This window comes from Acanthopagrus latus, chromosome 16 (assembly GCF_904848185.1).
Source record: "Acanthopagrus latus isolate v.2019 chromosome 16, fAcaLat1.1, whole genome shotgun sequence".
NCBI lineage: Eukaryota > Metazoa > Chordata > Actinopteri > Spariformes > Sparidae > Acanthopagrus > Acanthopagrus latus.
The window spans coordinates 6291415-6312780 of NC_051054.1; the positions used below are offsets into that span (position 1 = coordinate 6291415).

A 21366-nucleotide genomic window follows, 5' to 3' on the forward strand; every position below is an offset into this window, starting at 1 on the left:
TAAACAGTTTTGACTTTCTGTCGTTTATATTTTGTGTTGCAGAGACAAAACTGAAGTTAGCATGCTAACCAGCTAGCCTGGGCCAAAGGTCCCCGTGCTCACAACGTAAACACTGATGCTCCCCTGGTGCTGTGAGCTCCTGGACTGATAGCTGCACGGCTAACTGAGCTAACTAGCTAACTGAGGCTGAGCATGAATTCGACAGGTGGCCTATTCTTACATATTGCACTTTTAAATCAGAAGACTTGAAAGTCAAAATGCTACTATAGTATTTAGATCGTCCTGGTATGTAATTGTAGTTGGAAAGCAAGTTCAACATTGCGAATTAGCAACTACTGCTGAGTAATACTGAGCATCACTATATGAGATGATTTAGAAACTTTGGTTCAATGAATGCAGATCAAACAATATGTTGAGGATGTGAAAATGTAACTGTGAGGCAGCGTGATGTGAATTCCCTTCCAGTATCATATGTTGAATAATGTGGTTTTATATTGTCCTGTACTTTTTTTGTTGTTTGTCTTGTTGTCATGTATATGTATTATATTTTCATACCAGTAAACATTTAGCTTAAAGAGATATTTTCAGGTTACAAATCTTATTTTCAGTTACTGCTATAATAAGTTTACAGGCTTTAATATCCAAAAGACACTTTCTGTTCTCACACTGTGCCGTGCTGCAGTCTCCTCTGATTGGTCAGCTCACACATGCCTGAGTCAGCACCGCTTACAACTACAGAGCAGCTGTGCTAATCAAGTCTTACATACCAAACTAGCAGCTAGGCATCAGTTATGGAAATGTAGGACATGGTGACATAGTGTGATGTCACACAGTCACAGAATTAAAGGCGGGGCTACTGACGAGGCGTTTGAGGAGCAGTGTTTTCAGTGGGAGAGAGGAGCTTCGTCAGTGCGGACTTTGACCTGTTTAACTTTTTAGATCTTCTGCACAAGAACAGAGATCCTTAAAAAAAAGAAAAGCACCATACTTTGATTACAAATCTCTGAGGATGCATCCTAATAATCGAGATCAGAAGAAGTTGGTCAAAACAAAGGACGAATAAGAATTGCAATGCTGAACATTTGGTGAAGAAATAAAATATTTATTATTCACACACTTGATTAACTGCATCTTTAGAAACACGACATAAAATAAAGTGAATGGACAAAAACAAAAATCAAGAAATTTTCATACACCATGCGGCAGTTTTTTGGATGAAACTACCGTATGCTGGCACAAAATAAAGGAAACACATTTAAGAAAAGTGCTCATTTAGACACAGTCAGAGGTAGAGATACAACACAAAGAGAGGAATTAGACATTCAAACTCAATTTTACAAATAACAACTGAACACTGAGAGATTCAAAACAGCTGTGGAATAACATTATTTAATTAAATAACACCATCGTTTTGAGATTGTATTCGTAGCACCTTGTGCTTTGCGAGGTCACCTTCATGCTACCAGTTTTTTTTCTGCTCCCCCTTTGGCAGAAATATGATTCTTCCTCCACGGCTGCGGCACAAAACGAGCTCCATTAGGACGAGGAGTTTGTGAAATTGGAATGTTTCTTTTAATTTAATGCACTTAACCTTCTCTTGAAAAGCAGCACCACTTGGAACCGTATTCAACACTTGGGAGACTGGAACAGATTTTTTAAGCTCCTTGTCCTACGTGGCTCCGTCCTCGTCCTCTTGTTCTGGCAGGCTGCCGGGACAGGGCTCCATGGTAACAGCGACGCCCATGCCGCTGCGTCCGACGGGCATGTCGGTGACGCACGTCCATTCATTTCTCTCTGGGCAGTAACACTCGACGCTGGCCAGGAAGCCGTGCTGGTTAAAACCTCCTGGACGGACACACACAGACACAACACGTTTAATGAAGCTGTTAATAAACCAATTAGGGATCTAATTGTCAACAGATGTGTCAGTGAATAATCAAATTAAGTCATTCTGTCTTTATGCAATTTATTTCTAAATTCATAAATGGATTAGTAAAATTATTCTTTTTTTACTTTTAGGGTTTTAATTGATTTTATTTACTGGAGTCGTTCGTTATTTCTTCCCGATCTGACATTTTATTTGCCGTCTGCTCGTCTCTTCACTCCCAACATCTGAACCACTCTATTTAATTAACACAGAGGCACTAAGCCACATTAGGAGGAGCTCACACTGTTGTAAGTAAAGGGGGATCTCACCAGCAAACCTCCTGACCTGACTGTTTTACTCATTAATCAAAATAATTTAATTACTGCATTGTTGTTGCTTCGGGGGGTATCTTCACATATACCGGAGATATTAAAGGCTTTCCTAGGATTGACTTACTACCAGATGAAACGTTGTTTGACTCATAAAAAAATAAGACATAAACATTTGTGGCAGCGACAGCCTTTAAAAAATATGAGATCATCGTTTAATTAGCGCTGACGTAGTTTCTCTGGAGCTCCTCCTCGGGCTCGTGATAAAGGTACAGCAGGCTTAGATGCATGAAACTACTCATGAGCTAATTAGTGACGACCGCACACAACAAGCCTGACTTCAGACGGTCAACAGTGATCAATACAGGTGTCATCAAAAAAAGGATAAGACGGTTCAATCAAAATACAGAGATATGATTAAAGAAAGATAGAATAACAAAGATAACATTCAATCTAATAAGCAGAAAACAGCTGAAAGAGAAAAAAATAAACTAAAACAAAAACCAAAAGTATCTACAATGCACATCTACTAGAATGGCATTCAGTAGAGTGCATACCTCCGCCAAGGCCCAACAGTCCCAATTCGATTCATTCAAGCCCAATCAAAAATCCACTTTGCACTATATAGCAACAGAAAAAAGACTAACCCTCCATTTAAACATACTGAAATCCACTAGATCCAGATTTTCTTAATCAAGATCGATGCAGAAATGATGATAATGCCAATAAACGCACCATATCGCACTGTTAAAGAAAGCGATAAAACATTCCTGGATCCAGACCAAAAGTTAATCGGGTCTATTGTGGGCTGAGAACCATCCTACGTTCAAGTTTCGTGGAAATGCGTCCTGTAGTTTTTGTGCAATCCTGCCTACAAATCAACAACCGGACATGGTTGGAAACCACCGTGGCCGAGGTTAAACAGATAAAATAGTTGCATCAAACAATAAACTAAAATATTCTGATGAACGCTGTTTCTGACCGAAGATGTAGATGCGTCCCTGGTACACCGTGGCTCCGTGTGCGCTGCGACAGTTCTGCATGGCGGCCCGGGGCTCCCACAGGTTCCTGGATATATTGTAACGCTCCACAGAACACAGCTGGCTCCGCCCATCATAACCTCCAATGGCGTACAGGTACGAGTTCATACTCACCAATCCTGCAGACGCAGACGAAAAAAGTTCAACATCTAGGACGAAATGGCAGTCAAAACTCACCGAGACACACGCACTCACCCAGTCCACTGCGTATGGTGTTCATGGGCGCCAGCTGATGCCACGTGTTTGTGTCGGGCTGGTATTTCTCAGCAGTGTTCCAGCGGTTCTGCCCGTCATACCCGCCCGCCACGTACAGAGCGCCGCCGCACGCCGCCACTCCAGCACCCAGACGGGGGACCGACATTGGGCAAACAAAGGACCAGCGATTAGACTCCGGATCCCACCTGCAAAACAAACAGCAGCAGTGAGTTACATGTAGTCAACACAGAAATAATCTGTTGACAGTCTCTAATGAAGCTACACGTAAGTCAATTAATATAATCAAATTAGGGAATCAGTGCTGCAAAACTTTAAATGGATCAGAGGGCAGCGGCCGCGTGCAGCAACCTTCTCAGTCTGCCCGAGTCGGTCGACTTTAAGTGGATTAGGTTAAGCTGGCAGCCATGTTTGGCAACTATTGACGAGCTTCATTTGAAGCCAAAGAGGCCGGGACGCCGCGGCGAGCAGACAGAGACAAGGAAGTCCACATGATTCTGTAGACCCGGCATGTGACGCTGTGGTCCTGCCCTCTCACTGAACTTACATAACGCAGAGACAAGCGATACGGGGAAGCTGGGAACTTTGTTAATGCAAATAACACAACGACGACAAAGCGGTGAGTCACGACGAGGCAGGTCGGACTGCGTGTTCACCCGCCTGGTTAATGATTAAAAAAGTTGTTGGCTCAGTTCTCGGTACTGGGTGTATTCCAGCTGTAAACTGCTGATAGGAGGGTGGCAGATATTACATCAGCTGCTCTCTAACGTTGGCGACGTGCCCCTGACAAAAGATCCAACCGCGGGTCGCTCCCCGGAGGTCAATGCGCTGACCCTGACCTCTGACCTCTGAACTCTGGAACGACTGCATGCACTATGATAAAGATAAGACACAATCTCAATTTTAGCGCCTCTGGGACTCAGAGGACCGGCAGGGCTCCCTGTTGATCCTCTTACATGTTGCTTGGATCGTTCAGGAAGCATCCTCAGGAGCTGTTTTTTTTTTTTTTCCCTGCCAACCATTGTCACCACAAATGCTCTAATCTGCTTTGATGTGTCTCACGTTGCATTTTCATTTCAACACTCTTATCAGCTTTCATTAAATTTAGCAGCACCTCATAAAAAAAGACTTGCAAGTGTCGTCTGATGAGGGCTAATAATTCTCTTGTGACTTCCATCTGTTGGAAATCTATACTCCTGAACGTAAAACAAAAGGGGGGGCTGATGAAGCATAAGAAACGCTAATGGTATCAAAAGAAATGTCACTTGGCTTTACTTGTGTTTTTTTGTGTCACTAATTGATTGAAGCTGATCTGTAGCAGCTTTTTTAAAAAAAAACAAAACAAAACAAAACTCCTCCCCGCTCGGCTCGGTGCGAGATGTAAAGCATTCCAGGTCGGCATTCCTGGGTAGCGTGTCTCGACGCGCTCCGCTGTGCTGTCGTCTAATTACGCTAAGAGGAATACCTGCGAACTTCTTGACTGCTCTTTAGTTTGAATGGCAGCTATTCATCCCATCTCTCCCCGTGCCATTATCCATACCTGCACTGAGGTAAATGCACTTGACAATGTGCGTACAGCGGGGAGGAAATCTGTGCTTATTGCAGTATTATTCCATTAAAATCAAATTGCTCCTCGAGTGCCTGCTCGAGTGAGTTAGTGTCTCACTTCTCCACCGTGTTGTGATGCGTGGAGCCCTGCGAGCCGCCGACGGCGTAGATGCAGCCGTCCACCACGGCCACCCCGACCCGGTTCCTGGGGATGTTGAGCGAGGCCCGCTGGCTCCACTGGTTGGTCATCGGGTTGTAGCAGCTCAGGGCGCTGGACTCCGTGTTGTTCTGAGGCGACAGGTTCCTCCCTCCGACCTGGATTTTTGGACAAAAAAAGAGGGATTAGAACGGAGATTATGTTTGAATCTCTTCAAGCTGTCAAAACAAACAGTAGTCTGTTCAGGAGTGGCAGGTAGACGCCGACACGAGAAGAAGAAAGTGGGTCAAAATAGGAAATATGCCAGTACAGACAGCAACACAAGACTGAAACAACACAGCACAGAATCTAGCGTGTTTCCAACGTATCATCATATAGAATTGTGTTACATCACAGGCCATTCTTACATAATCAGTATTAACACTTTGTCATACATATCATTATATATTCATATATCATATTCAGGTCAAAAATAATTTAAAAACTTTCATGGAATTATTGTTATCTTGCAGAATTCTACAGCTGTGCTTCAAATACGTTTTAAGTTGGGAATTTTTCGGCATTTTTGTGATTCTTGGCGCTTTCTCAGCCTCACCAATTGTTTTTTACTCAATTGGGTTAAAATTTGTCCTAAACATACAAGAAACCTCCTGAGAATAATCTGCAATATGCATTCATTTAAAAACAGTTGCTGCAGAACGTTACAAAAACAAAATAATAACAGTAAATCATTTTGTTTTAACCCAAATAAGGAAGCTTTCATTTTCACAAACATTCATGTCTCCGTTATTTTTCATTTTCTTGCAACCACATCTCACATCTCTCACATCTAAAAGTTGTCAGGTCCGGCGTTAAAAAATTGAGAGCCTCAGATCTTGCAAAATCTAACTTCAGAGCTGAGAAACTCACTTTTTATCATTTAATTTTTAACAAGAAGGGTGATTTTAATGTCCTCGAACGCTTGTTTTTTATGTGAACGTGTTAATATTCATTGCATGTATATAAAAAATTCAAAGATGTTATATTTCTCCTTCATAGTTCTTATATTTCTATAAAAACTGGTTAGTTCTTCCTTCTACTGGCTGTAATATTACAGTCTGTGATTTTATTTCATTGGTACATATTTAGCTCTGAGGGATAAACGTAAAAAATTCACAACTTAAAGAGAGTGTGGAGGACAGCTGTAGGATTATGGAGGGTTTCATGAATTTAATAAACGTTCATTGATTAGAACACCGGGCAAAGTTCACATTCACATTTGTTAGCACGAAATGACCCTTTAGTTTCCTGCCACACACCACGAGCGTGTTGGAACACGTGGGTGCAATCATCCCGCGCATTAATCATTCATTGACCTTGTTTCATTTATTATCGATCATTCAGTCACTTTTTCCCTCGGTGAAGTTCATTTCTCTGGATAGGTGTCTTGACTTATACTTTAATGGTGGTTTGTTGTAACTGGTTGCAACTTACAGTGTAGAGCAGCCCGAACAGCGCGCAGGCGCCCAGACCGCTGCACGGAGACGCCATGTCAGCCAGTTTGAGCCAGCAGTTCCTCCTGGGATCGTAGGCCTCCATGGCAGCCAGGGAATGCTGCTTGTATCTGAACAGAGACGAGGGAATAGTGAGTGGGTAGATGCATTATTTAAAAAAGAAAGAAAAAAAAAAGTACACAGATGAAAAAGACCAGTGACTTGATATGCTGCCACATGTACGGACGCATTATGGGGCTTCATGTGAAATTAATCTACTCTTCCGCATGTCAAGCCTCGTACCGAATTGCTTTAATTAACGATGATCTCTTTTACAGGGACAAGGAAATAAATAACACGGCCCTCAGTTTGTAAGGAAGACAGAGTGGGTGACATCCTGACAGCCACTGGGTGGCAGACTGAGACACTTTGTGGATCAGTGAGGCGCTTTGCTCACACGTTGTGTATCATTACTGGACACAGCTTACTCAGTAACACGTATGTCAGAAAAAGTGAGAAAGGAGCCATTAGCCCAAAGTGCTGCTGCATGATAAATTGTCGTATAAACCATGAGAGATAATCACCCGCCGGCCACGTAGATGAGCTGATTTCCGCGGTTGGGCGCAGGGGGCAACTTCCTCAAAGTCATATCCTGGAAGATTTTAGACAGGAAGTCCTTACAGGAATTGGCCTGGAGTCAAAAGACAAGACGGAGAACTTAAAACCTGTAAACAAATCTCATGTGTCTATTCACTTCCACGACGAGAGTTGGAGTTTACCTTGAGGAGGATGGGGCAGGACAGCAGCTGGTTCTTCAGGAACTTCGGAGGGAGGGCGTAGATATGGACGGCGTTCAGGAGGGCGTGTAGGTACTGGGCTCGGCCCTCCATGTCCCAGCGGACCCAGTCTGTGCAGGCCTTGTACACCTGTTTATTCAGACACATCAATATGAGGTTTGTTATATGCGTCTGGATACATACATGGATGAAATAACTCAGTGTTCCTGAACGTTACACACCTCGGACTCACAGAGCACCTTCAGACTGTCCTGACTGATGAGCTCCAGCAGCTGGCAGTGAGACAGGCTGAAGAACTCATCTTCTTTGGTCACCTGGGACACAACAGCACAGAGAAAGTCACACTGACGACTGGTTGTGCACATTTTAGTCCCTTTTTTTTTTTTGCAAGTTGCAATCGTACGTGCGCCTCACCTCGCTGAAGTGCGTGTTGATGTACTCTCGACTCCGCTGGTGCAGCTCTGTGCAGCCGATCTCCTCGGCGAAGCGGGCGATGCCGATGACGTTAGCCGGCTCCAGGTGCTTGGTGAGGAAGTCGCAGCACGCCTTGGCCACGTCCTCCACCTGATACCTTGTAGAGAACAACAGGAAGAGGAGGGAAAACTTACTGATTTTACTGATTTTAGGTGGAGAATATGCATGAATCAAAAGTTTCAGGGTCAAACTTTTACACAATGTGCTGCAGTTTACGCACTGTTCTTTTACCTCATAGCACCCAGGAGCAGGTGCAGCACATACTTCTCTCCCACCGTGATGTGGGAGGTGTAGGCGAAGTCTATAAGTTTTCCCACCACCTGGGGGCAGACGTCTCGCAGGGTGACCTCCGGGGCGCAACACTCCATGAAGCTGCTGGTGAACATGGCTCTGAAGTAGGGGCTACAGGAGGCCAGGACCACCTTATGCACCTGGATGAAGTAACGGACTTGATTTGATTTAAGAAATGGATCCGCTAAACTTTGCTTTTGCTTTGAGTTTATTGTGTTGATGTCACATTAACCAGATGGCTCAAGGGTTTAGAATTTAGTGACAGTGTCACAAAGTTAATAAAGCTTTTCCAACTCTCGGGACGTCCTCCACGGGCGCAGAAGTAAAAGAGGAAGTAGAAAAATCAGAAATCATAATATAAATAGACGCAGCAAGTCAAATCTTTCACCCCTTGGGACGACATGCATGACTGGTGCATGGCAATGAAAACAAATTACACTGTAGATTGTGGCGCTTTTTAAAGGTGCAATGCATCAGAATCGTCCACCTGTTGAATTCATACTCCCAACACCGCAACCGGTACCTGCTGCTGACGGTGTCGTGCTTGTACACCTGTGACTGTAGCTACTGTTAGCTTGTTAGCTCAGCTAGTTGGATTACCAGGTTAGCCTCAGTCCTGGTGCTAGCCGGCTAGCCGGTTAGCATGCAAACTTTACTAGACATGACACCAGCTGTTATTTCTTCACAATCTGTTGATTATTTTAGATTTTTAACTAATATTCTTACACAGTGCACCTTTAAGTTTGTAAATTCAGATTTTTTTTTCTCCACAAAATGACACAGACTGCGTTGTGATCATCTAATTCAGCGGGCGTCTCACCTTGAAGTCCACCGTCCTGTCCTTGTGCGACACATGCAGCACCAGGTCACACAGCATCTCCTGCCGCCTGAACTCCTCCATCGCCTTGAGGGATCTGGAAGCGTGAGTCTCCACCGAGTAGTCCAGACAGCCGGACCCGTGCATGGACGGGACCACGATAGCCGAGAAATCAGAGTCGCATGTGGGACGTTTCTTCCTCAATGGACAATGCATTCTGGGAGAGAGCGCTCCAGATTCTTTTCCGAATTCAGTCTTACAGTCTTTTACAAGTTCAAGTTTTTAGCTCTTATCCCATTTGGGTCTGATTTTCAACGGAGAAAATTCATTTGGTCTTGCTCCAGCTAGCAGATGTCCTGAGTTCCTCCATTTTGTACGGGATTCACCACAAATGTCCATTAATTTCCCCAACGCATTAGGGTTGTGAGCAGTTTAATGTCATAATCCATTGTTGAACCCAGCTACAGTCAGTGGGCAGAGCAAGCAGTCCAGAGAAGAAGTCGGTCTCCACATGAGATACGTTCAGCTCGTACGCTTCCCAATGTGAACACGGCGTGTCAACAAACTTGCAGACTGTTCTGTCACCCGCAGATCCGGGCTCCAACATGACTGACAGCCTCTGAATTAGGGCGTCAGACAGTTTCCTAAGCCATGATCGTTACATCGCCGATGGTCCACATTTTTACAAGTTTCAGGGTTTTGAAAGCAGATCAATTCCGACAGTTCCTCTGCAGTTCAGTGCTCCACAGGAAAGCAGTAAGGGGCCGGCAGATGTGTGAAACTGCACAATCCGACGTGTCCTGGCGGGGAATCTCTCCGGCCTTATCTGTTTGTGACGTTTATCCTGCGTAAGAAAAGAAAATCAGATCAAGTTACGATAGATGACATTTCAGTGGGTTGCGAGGGAAGCTAACGAAATCATGTGAAAGTGTCGTTTTCTTTTCCCCCCTCATGCCTGTGTGTGTGTGTGTGTGTGTGTGTGTGTGTGTGTGTGTGTGTGTGTGTGTGTGTGTGTGTGTGTGTGTGTGTGTGTGTGTGTGCGAGGGAGTGTGCGTGTCACACACTCCAGGTTTCACTTCCTCGCGGCTGAAATAGAAAAGACACACTCGGTCGCTGCTTCATGCCAAGGACAGGGACGTAGCATTTTTTTCCGGCTGGTTTAAGTTTAACGAGTAAAAATATTCTCACGTTCAGTCTGTGAATGGATAATCTGGAATAAACATGCGAACATGTCTGTGCTGTTTCATTCCCTCAGAGCTGCTCATAGTCTTGGACCTCGACATGGAAACTTTCTTCTATACGAGCAGCAAAATTAGTTAATTAATCAATAGCTAATCTGCAACAATGTTGATGATCCATTAACCATTTAATTTGTCTTTAAAGCAGCATTATGTAACTGAAAATAACAGCTTCAAAATGGTAAAGTGACTTATAATACTGTGGATGGTGTCTCTGTGTCAGCCACCACCACCTCCCTGTCACTTGTTTCTGCACTATATGTTTATTCAGAGAGCGTGTAGGATCACATAATCCCACACAGCAGCAGCCGTCGGTGATTTGGGTGAAAGTGGATCGTAGTTTATGGGGAAAATTAAAAGTTTCCTGGTTTTCTCTCTGATGTCATCCGGCTGCTCCGCCTCACCTCTTTTGTGAAGTACGGAGTTTCCTGAAAAGCAACCTGTAGCTCTGCCGGGCGACTGCGAGACGAGGAGCTGAACTTGGACTTATATTTGAGTAATGTAAGGCTCTCGAAGTTATAGGAGGCAAGACGGTCAACTTCGCCAAGTCAGCCGATTTCAGCAGAGGTTACAGGTGTTACACTCTCATGAAATTACTTTGACTGCCACACTGAGCTTGCATTTTTACTTCAAACATGTGGCTATCAGTTGTGTAGAGTTTTTTTTTGTTGTAGTTAGCATGTTACTTCACATTATATCTGACAAACTGTTGGCAGAAACCTGTGAATTGTATTTTTACGACAGTTGTGTTGCACTCAGACATGATGGGAGGCGCCAGTCACACAAACCAAATTATCACAAAGTCAACAGTCAACATCAGATGGTATCAAGCTCTGCCTTTCTTGGTATTTGTGATAAACTGAGTCATTTTTGGTGTTTTTTATCATTCATCACACAAAACCAGAAATTGGAACATGTCCTCTTGTGCTCGAGGACAATCTGACCAAATAATACACTGCGAATAAAATCTGTAGTTAGTAAGTCAGAGACAAGCTTTATAATTAATCAGTCATGTCCAGTTAAACTCTCTTTCTTCTCCTTCTTTCAGCTCAACACAAGACTGAAAGTGTGTGACTCATGTGCAGAGTAGACATCTATAAATAAAAACGAAACACACACAACGCACGTTCACATTACAAAAGAGCGACAGAAAACGAACGAACTCCTACCAGACACCAGAAGCTGTCGCTGACCAATCACTCCGCTGCTTCCCCTTCATCACATTCACTCCTGTACTCCCATTTATTTTCTGCGCAGGAAGTAAAGCCGGTGTTATCATCCAGCTGACTGGAACCTGTTTGACCATCTACCTTAACTTACAAGTCAGAGGAGCATCGGTCCCGCCTCTCCTCGGACGCAACAGGAAATCAGTGAATTAAAAGTAAACACCCTGCGGAGGGTTCTCAAACACCCCCTTATCTCGCCATTCACGATTAAACCTCGAGATTAACTATCAATAAACCGAAAATTAGAAAAGTGTGAGGCAAAGAACTTCCGTGAACTGAGTCAGGTCTTTATCATTCCCCCTCAGGAGTTCCATGTAACGACTGTAGGTGGGTTTGAACGGCGCACCTGTCTCTAATAAAACTCTAGTCGGGAGTCTTGGATCCCTCTCTGTCGTTAGCATACAGGTGGATGTCAGACAATGTGTAATCAGATATGACTTCAGTCTAACATCATGAGAAACATGCTCACTCACCTCCCTGATGAGAATTAGATAGAAGATTAATACGACTACAGGTGTGTCTGACGTCACACTGAGAGAAGGTTAGCTTAGCTTAGCATGAAGACTAGAATGATGCTGCCTGGTTGAAGACAAACAGAAAGTAAACTTCATGTTTGCATAAACTTCACTTAGGTACAATTTTGAGGTGCTTTCTTTGAGTATTTCCATTTGCAACCACTTCATATTTCCACTTCTCTGCATTTTGGAGGAAAATATTGTACTTTTTCTCAATTTAATGTATTTTTTTTTTAGCTTTAGTTACTTTGCAGATTACAAATGAGCACATTATTACATTTACAATTATTTTGCAATCAGATGAAAACACAGATTCCAGTAATCAGAAAAATGGTTGCAATTTCATTTCACTGCTGCTGCACTTGTATATTTGCATGTGATAAATAAACCTTTGAATAGTTTGAATTTTGTTAATCGGCAAGGCGAGTAATCAGTTTAACCCCCCCCCCCCCCCAAAAAAAAATACATTTTTATATATTTTGTACTTTTTTGTACTTTTAATACTCAAGTAAAGTTAATATCAGATACTCGAGGGACCGTGTGTGCTGTGCATATCACAAACTAAGCAGCACATTCTGATTGAGAAACACTACAACTTCACCAGCTTTACTAATGAAATTAAAACACGCTGTCAGCCCTTAACTTTTGTCTTTGGGCTGCATCTTCAAGCATCCGCCTCACATGATCCAGAGGCACAGACTCCTCCACTATGTTGAAGTTGTAAGTAGAAAAAGCACAGTATGTCTCTTTGACAGGCTCCTGATTATCTCTGATTACCTCCCAGCTCGTTTCTCATTTATACCTTCGAGGTTTGGGAATATTTGCAGTGAATTTACGATCACAATGCTTAAGAATTGCCTGCACATTCCTGAAATAGAGCGGCGTTTCTTCTCTTCACACAACGCGGAGAAAATGCATGTCGAGCAAACATGAAATCTCTGCATTCCAGAGCGTCACTCGCTGCTGCAGCCCGAAGCAGAACAAATCAGTCAGGAGTTTGTCTATGTAGAAACCTCTAGAATCAACAGCTGCCGAGACATTTTTAGGCCTCGAAAGAGACAAACCCGGATCCTACGAGTGACCAAACTTTACTTTGACCTTTTGAGAACCACAGCAGAGCACTCACACCACCTGACTGATTATCCTTCTACTTATTGTTTTCTGTACCGTCAGCATCTATCAGATGTTTGTTTTTCAGTCACATTTTGTGTGTGCGTTTCATTGACCACAGCGCAAGAAAGGCTTTTTCGGTCAGACGGAGTGCAGCTTTGCAGAGTTGCACAATCAAATCTGTTCAGCCCTCGAGCTCTTTTCCACCGCCGGTCATATGACCGAACGTGTGAGGCAGAAAAGGGAGGGAGAGCAGACACGCAGAGAAAATAGATCTCGACGGGCAACTTACTGCGATTAAGAGGGGGGAAAAGCAAGTAAGAGAAAAACAAAAAACAAGAGACTAGCTTGATCTAGCTGAAGGAAGATGTAAAAAGGAAGAGATCAGGTCGAGGAGAGACTGAGAGAAGGGAAGCGAGAGTCGTTAATACAATACAGCCACTCAGTTTTCAATAAAGGGCCATTGTGTTTGGATATATCAGCCTGTCCTGCTCTCCTGATCAGGCTTTAAGGGGGTTAACAGTAAGTGACTGTGTACACACACAGTTCTCTGAGCTCGGCTACTATACAAAACATTGTTCAAGCCTGCAGGAACACTGTGGGAACACTGAGAGAACACTGAGAGAACACTGAGAGAACACTGAGAGAACACTGTGTCACTGGGACAGTTTTATTGATTCGACCCAGGTTTCGTAATGTGACCGACGTCCTGCCAATTGTTCAATCGTAGAGTGCGGCCCTCCAGATCAGAGTGTAAAGTTTTCTTATCGGCTTCACGGGTGAGATTGTATTGAACGCCGAGCGGGAGTCAACCAACAGCGTTCTGATGCTGTGGTGTTTTAGGGCAGTGGATGTGGCACGCTCTGTGGATCTGTTGGTTCTGGCAGCCTACTGCTGAGGGTCCATTTTCCTTCTGATGAGTTGTTTGGTCCAAAAAAGTCAGAAAAGGGTTTAAACTTGTTTCCAGAACCCACATGGAGGTCTTCAAATGTCTTGCTTGACCCGCAACCCAAAGATTTTAAGTTTACAGTCATAGGAGACGACGCAAAACAGAGATTTTTGCCATTTCAATAGCTGAAATCAGAAATGTTTCAGAAGCCAAAACGACTACAGGTGCTCTTCTTCTTTGACTCAGAAGCTTTAATTGAGTTAGGAGGAGATCAGTGGTTATTCACTAGGTTAAATGACTTGTCAGATAACTAAGCAGTCGGTGCAGACTTCATAAAAAGAAACAACAGTGGCACAGTTAACCATTTACAGACTGCTGCTGTTGGCAGATGGTCCGCTGGGAACACGTCAGCCTTTAACATGAACACACTGCAGGACTTAATTTAAAGAGAGACGACGCCCTCCATTAACCTTCCGAAAATATGCTGAGCCACAGTGACCACAGGCCGTCTTGCAATGTTTTTGTGACATGAGCTTTTTTTCTGCCGTGTCATCTTTCAGCTGACTCGGGTCAGAGGCCGCTGATGACAAAGCTTTTATTCTGAAAAATTCGGGGGAGGATTAGGGGGTTAAAAAGTCTCCTCTGAAGAAATTTGGCAGTCAAAAAACTCAAGGCGAGAGCTGCGCAGGAACTACGGTGACCTGAAATAACACGTGAGAGTGCCTCCTGACTACAAACCCACCAACAGAACTAAATAAACTAAAAGAAAGAGCATTCCTGTGTTATCTGTGGTGAAAAATTCGCCCTCGTAAACATTTGTTCTAATATTGTTGCAGCCTGTCGTGCTGTATCGGGACTTTGCAGCACGTGTTACGTAACTGATTTTACTGACTTATTTACTCATTGCTGTTCTTTGGCATTTAAAAACGTCCCTCTGACATCTTCCCTGGAAACGATAGACGATTTGTTTCCCCGTTCGTGTTATATTTACACCTGTATACCTGCAATTTCCTACTGTAACTGCTGCACAGCTCTCCACATCCAGGTGTATTCACTTCACTCTGCTGCAACCGTCACCGCTCATACGTTTCCAACCAATCAACACATAACACTAGTTCTTATTTATATATATATATATATATATATATTTATATATATATATATATATATATATATATATATATATATATATATATATATTACACAGGTCTGTAGTACTGGAATTACATAAAGCTGAGTCTAATCTAATCTAATTTTCCTGCAGGGCTTCAACAACTGAGTCATCTTGTGTTATCTAGAACTGAAACAATATAGATAAAGGCTCTGACATCATGCTGTTTAACAAGCCAATCAGTCACCACAGCAACCCAGCCAGGCTCCCAGTTGGTCACTGTTCAGGACTTCACCCACGTATACCTTTACCTGTTTGTATTGTCATGTTATGTTTATCCCTCACTGGTGGCTACAGAGTGTTGTTTCAGTAACTACATGCAAATAGTTGGAAGAGAAATTCCCTCGCTTAATGTGGAAACTATTTTTACTCCTCTCTCACTAATCTGGCCTTGAATTTCTTGTTCTACAACATTGACGATGACTTCCAGCCTGCTGTGTTTCACTCCACACACCCACACACGCAACCTCGCATCAGACCAGACGGATGGATGAGATGGGAGGCGAGTGACTACCTGAGGCCCGAAACCGCCGCGTAAAGTCTCCGCGTCCTCAGTCGACACCATAATATCAGTCACCAGCACATAAGCCGGCTAAAGCCTGCAATACAAACGGTAACGGTGCAGAATAATAGTTACATTAAGACCGAGCGACACGGCCTTAGAATAACATCACCATACTGCATAAGGATGAAGTGCGTACAGGGAAGTATTAGAAACAAGTAGAACAGTTTGGTAAGTTTAGAAAAATGACTGTAATGCAGCATTTCAAACCAGGAGATGAAACACTTACACTATATCACAATATAATCTCCAAAATCTAAGACGATCAGCTGTAGAGTCTCATATCGCTGTAACAATATGCTGCCCAGTCCTAAAATAATAAGGAATCACTTTGTTGGGTTTGATTGTTGGTCATACTTTTTTTAATATATGCATGTTTTAAAGTCTCAAATTAATGAGTCATTCAGGAAAACAAGCAGATGATTGTTTGTGTTGTACAAATCAAGAGAACTGTGAAAACTGCCTGTCATGGTGATGAGCTACAAATGTGCCACACTCACTAAAATCCAAAGATCACAATTCCACACAATCAGTTAAATGCTTTGCGGACCAACATCAGCTGCATCCTCTAAATAAACAGTGGCTTGATAAATGCTTTGTCAAGAATGTAAATGTTTGATTACAGTGAAATAAATGATCAATTAAAGTTTGATCGACTCTTAATCAATGACGGCTGCAACCACAGAGGTTCAGACGTTTAAAGGTGCAATATGTCAGAATCTTTAGTTTAAAGTTTATGGGGGGGGGGCAGTGTGTATTCAAACTCAGGATTTTAATATTTGTAAGACTAATAATATTTGTGCCTTAAGTGAATAAATGAGCTGCTCTCAGAGGTAAATAAGGTCCACAGAGCATTGCTTGAAGCTAGAGAGGTGGCAGGGTCCGCCACAGATAAACACAGTTAAATCAAGTTTGTTTGTTTATCCAGTTTATTGAGTCATCAGTCAATGAAGATCTGTCTCTTCCTCCTTTAAACCTGAAGATTGATTATAATGGTTAATTGATTATTGACTTGACAAATTGTGGCTGTCAGATTATTCGTGTTATATGTTATCAGTGAGGCACGCAGCACGCAGAGGACGATCAGCCAAAGTTTCAATTCCGTTTCATGAGTCTGCGCACTGGTGAGGAAATAAGCTGAATGGTCGACGACAACATAGTAAACTACCGGATATGTGAGTGTACAGAATGAAGAAAAAAAAAAAAAAAAAAGAAAAGCTGCCGTTACTGCGATGTGGTCGGAAGTAACACAAGAAATGTCCCGATCACAAACACACACGACACGACCACGTTTGAATCAGTGATTTTTCTTTTCTTTTCTTTTCTTTTTTTCTCGGAAGGGCGCGTCCGCTCACAAACTGCACATCTGACACAAAAACAGCTGGAGATTCACTCACCTGAACCCGCAGCTGTCACGAGTCCGCACCGATCACTCCGGCGGGTGGGGTGGGGGCGAAGTTTTACGCACGACTTTTTGTTGTTGTTGTTGTTGATTTGTTTCCAGACGCGCAGCGATCGAGTCTCCGCGGGGAGGGGGGGAAAAAAGCTTCTCCAGACGCGTCTCGTCTTCACGTTAAAAGGCGAAATGTGGCGAGCTGCGAGCCTCGCTGCTGCTCTGCGTCGCCGCGGGCACAGATCCAAAGTCTGGGGAGGAATTTGTGCACCGACATGACTCTGCAACTCTCCGCGAGCAGTGCGCGGGGCGGGGAGTACGCGTGCACACGGGACCTGCACGGCAACAAGGCAGGAGAGGCATTCCTCAAACTGAAACTGAACCTCGGCCAGGGGCAGGACTGACAGGGATTATACAACCGCACACTCACCGCTGCTCCACAGCCTGCAGCAGGAGAAAACCCCCTTCTTATCCATCCATGCGCACCCACACACTCGCCCTGGAGAGCAAGGCTTCAGAGGAAACACGCAAACAGTTCCAATGAAGTTTGATGACCGGTGATTCATGGAGAAGAATGAGGCCGGCCCCGATGAATCACCCCGGCTGAGAGTGATACTGTATCTTTCAACACGCATTAAATCCCATAAGAACATGTCAAACATTTAGGAGATTATGTACACGACATTTTATCAGCTGATTAATCTATATCCAATACGATCCCCATGAGATTAAATATAGGATACAGTAGTGAATCAACAAATTCAATAAATAACACAAAGCCATTTAAAAGTAAACTGATAAAAAAACATCTGAAAGGTTTATTAATCTTACCACTATGTCACAACAGCTGTAGTTTTGTTTTTACAAACACAGCTGCAAATTGTCCCAGTGTCTCATTAAAAACAGTTTCTTTATCTTAAAAAGTAGCTGAAGATGTCCTGACTTCTCATTAAAATAGACAGCTGGATATTGTCCTGAGTTCTTGCTCAAAATACCCGATTTTAACTCTTAAAAAGATCTCCCGATTTAATATCAAAAATATTTTTTAAAAATAATTATCTGTCGCCACAAACTTGGCAGGAATTTGTCCTGAAGTCTTGTTAGAGTTTTACTATCAAAAACACAGTCTGGAAGTTTGGAGATGTCCTGACTTCCTGTCAAAAGTATCATTTTTGGGTCGCCTGAAATAAAACTTGAAAGTGTCCTAAGGTCTCATTAAAAACAGCTGTTTTTGCTTAAAAAAAATATCTGAAGACGTCCTGACTGCCTGTTAAAACTAGCTGCTTTTAGTCACAACAAACACAGCTGGATACTTTCCTGAAGCCTCATAAGAAACACCCACTTTTGTTGCTTAAAAAAACAGCAGATGTCCCTTTTTGGTGTCAAAAATATTAGCTTTTTGTCGGCATAAACCTGGCAGGAATTTGTCCCTAAGTCGCGTTAAAGACACACAGTTTTGTTGTAAAAAAAACACAGTTGCAGGCGTCCTGACTTCTCATCAAAAATAGCTGTTTTTGTTACAACATACACAGCTGAATATTATCCTGAAGTTTCATTAAAAAGATCCTGTTTTTCACCACAAAGACAGCTAATATGTAGCCGACTTCCCATCAAAAAAAGCTTTTATTTGTCACGACAAACCCGGCAGGTTTTTTTTTCCTGAGGTCTCCTTAAAATATTCAGTGATTCAGTTCACTTGAAAATGTTAAACCCCTCCACCAGCCCTTCGGCCTCCTGGTAATTTACTTCCTATAATGTTTCTTCATGAGAAAATTGGACCAAAATGTATTGTTCAGACATTCAGCAAAATCAGGCTTCGTTCATCCATCCAGCTCTTCCAGTGGTGATGAAAAACCTCCGTGACGAGCCAGTGAAGCCTGCCAGCTGAAATACAGATCTGCTTCCGTCTAAACACAGCTGGGAGGATTCTGGCGGCTGGAATGTAACCGCTCTCCAATATTTTTGTCAACTCATTTCCAAAAGGAAACAGAAGAAGAGAAGAAACAAATGAATATAGAAGGAAGGAAAGTATCTCCTTACGCTGAGGACAGTAACCATTGTCCATGTGCCCCCTTCTTTTTGTTATTCTAAAGGATAAGTTCACCCAAAAAAATGACAGTGCAACCACACGCAGCTGTGACGTTAAAAATCCACAAAACAGCATGGCAGCTTTCTCTTAAACAACTTAAATAGATGTTCAGTTGTTTTAAAACATAAGAAAGTCTCCATGCAGCTCGTTCTGTATAATCCAAGTCTCCAGAGATCCCAAATCAATATTTAAAAAGATGTTAAATTCATTTGGAAGCTAAAACCTAAAACAATGTAGCTGAGTCTAAATCATGTTTACGTTCAAGTGGTTGTTTTTTTTTTGTATTTTTGTAGATGTTTTCCCTCTCTGCGGTCTACTGCTACGTCTGAATCACTCCCGATTATTCTCTAACGGTTGACTTTACCTGATTAATGAACGAGTTGACAGTCTGTGTACACACAGAACTCCGTTAAGAATGACCCGAATTTAAAAGGATTAATCTCAAGAGAAAAAAAGCTCAAGGGCTCATTTTCATTGTGCTCCCATGAATGATGTTTTTGTTCCCGAGATACGTAAACCCATCAATCTCTCCCCTCACCTGGGATCCTTTTTTTTTTTTTCGTGTTTCTGCACACTAGTTCAGAGACTGGACCTCAGATGAACCGCGATATTCAGTACGTGGATATCTTAGACAACAGAGGAGGTGATAAGCCGCACCCTTGGCAGATGGTCACGCTCAACATGCTCGACTTAATTCGAAGAAATCACAAGCTGTCTGTCAATGAATGACTTGCAACAACAGCCATTCAGACACTGATCTCCAGAAAACTTTTAAGATCACAGGATGTTTCGAGTTCTTACAAGAAGAAAAAAAAAAACACATTTGAACTACATCCTCTTCATACCCACAGACACTTTGAGACACTTCTAACAAGTGATAATCATGGAAATTATCGTGGGAGGAGAGGGATTAAAGTCTGAGTGAGTGTTTGAGCTCACGTCAGGCGGAGTCCTCAGTTTATCCTTCAATGAGCTTTTATTTTGTAGGGCCTGGATATCTTCCTGACATTTCCAGTTAAGACACAATCTCACTGAGATCGTCTGAGCCTTTGTCTTCATTGTCAGTTAAACATGGGGGTGTTTTTAAAACTGCGGCATATTTCAGACGAGCCCTTAATGTTCCGGTGATGACATTATCATCCACACTTCTCACACCAACGCCAAGAACATGGAATAAAAACAAAGCCCTGCAGATCGGATGTAAGGATGTGTTGCATCATGTTAGGTTGCTTCACTACAATCTTTCTGCACAGTTTACTGGCTCTGCAGCTCATTTTTAACGCAATAATGATGTGAAAGTTAATATTTACACCGCAATCCACTTATTTCTCTCCTTTTTTGGACAGTTTTGTCGTTCACATTTCAAACAAATGTTGCTCTAAAGGCATTTACTCTATCGTCTTCTGCTCCGTGACTACAGTCGTTTATTTTTTCACCTGACAAACTCTCAGACCATAACGCACACCTAAGCATTTACCAGGTGCCATAAAGGCCTAACTGTCTAATCTTAACTCAGATTATGAACAATAGAGAGCAAGCTCAATGACGGTAAGAGGCTTTTGCTGCAGATAAACATTATTATGGGAGGTGATTCACACCTGATGATTCATTCTGTGATACTACGGAAATAAAGGTGTGGTGAGTGCATGTGCAGGAATGTCCGTGCGAGCATGTGTGTTCCCATAAATGTTTTATATTTGTTTATCTGTGTTCAAGAATTAAATAACCTGAGCAAACAATAATTCCGTCATTAAAAGTCCTCATTGATTTAACAGCAAAACCAGAGCGACCATTTTCTTTTCTTTCTTTTTTTTTTAAAATTTCCGGCTGCTCTTCTTCCTTGTCAAACCCCTGCATGTTTATTACCCACAAGGCAATTCAGCAGTCTGGTCCAGGATTTGGGTGTGTTGAGCGACATCCAAAACCGAATCAGGCAATTAGTACTGTGCGGCAAACCTGGGCGTGAGCGATCATTCGGTCAGGTGTTTTCCAGCCAAGACAAGTCTGCAGAGCATTTCTGCAACCTCACGGCAGTGTGAATGTCGTGTGAAGCACCGAGCGACACGGCAGAACCTCAGGGAACTTTCTGTGGACCGCTGATGTTTGTGCACGCGTGTTTTCTTTTAGGCCTGTATGACAGCATCGCCTTCATCCTGACAGTCATTTTA

The 21366-nt window shown here is 42.8% G+C and overlaps 1 protein-coding gene across 3 annotated transcripts; it reads right to left on the reverse strand.

Annotated features, from left to right (window-relative positions):
• Nucleotides 1–1081: 1081 nt before the first annotated feature.
• keap1a (kelch-like ECH-associated protein 1a) lies at nt 1082–17564 on the reverse strand. Of its 3 annotated transcripts, XR_005070274.1 has the most exons (13): nt 17114–17564; nt 9009–9849; nt 8129–8328; nt 7838–7994; nt 7645–7737; nt 7406–7552; nt 7211–7317; nt 6628–6757; nt 5116–5312; nt 3432–3637; nt 3179–3355; nt 1592–1845; nt 1082–1514 (listed from the first exon to the last, which is right to left on the reverse strand). XR_005070274.1 is itself a non-coding variant. In XM_037071883.1 (12 exons), the coding sequence occupies exons 2-12, from the start codon at nt 9219–9221 to the stop codon at nt 1670–1672; spliced, it is 1803 nt and encodes a 600-aa protein (XP_036927778.1). In that variant the 5' UTR covers nt 9222–9849; nt 17114–17555; the 3' UTR covers nt 1082–1669. The 3 variants fall into 3 exon arrangements, 2 of the variants coding, with proteins under 2 accessions (XP_036927778.1, XP_036927779.1); XM_037071883.1 differs by having other exon boundaries at nt 1082–1845; nt 17114–17555; XM_037071884.1 differs by lacking the exon at nt 17114–17564 and adding an exon at nt 11413–11750 and having other exon boundaries at nt 1082–1845.
• Between the last annotated feature and the right edge of the window lie 3802 nt (nt 17565–21366).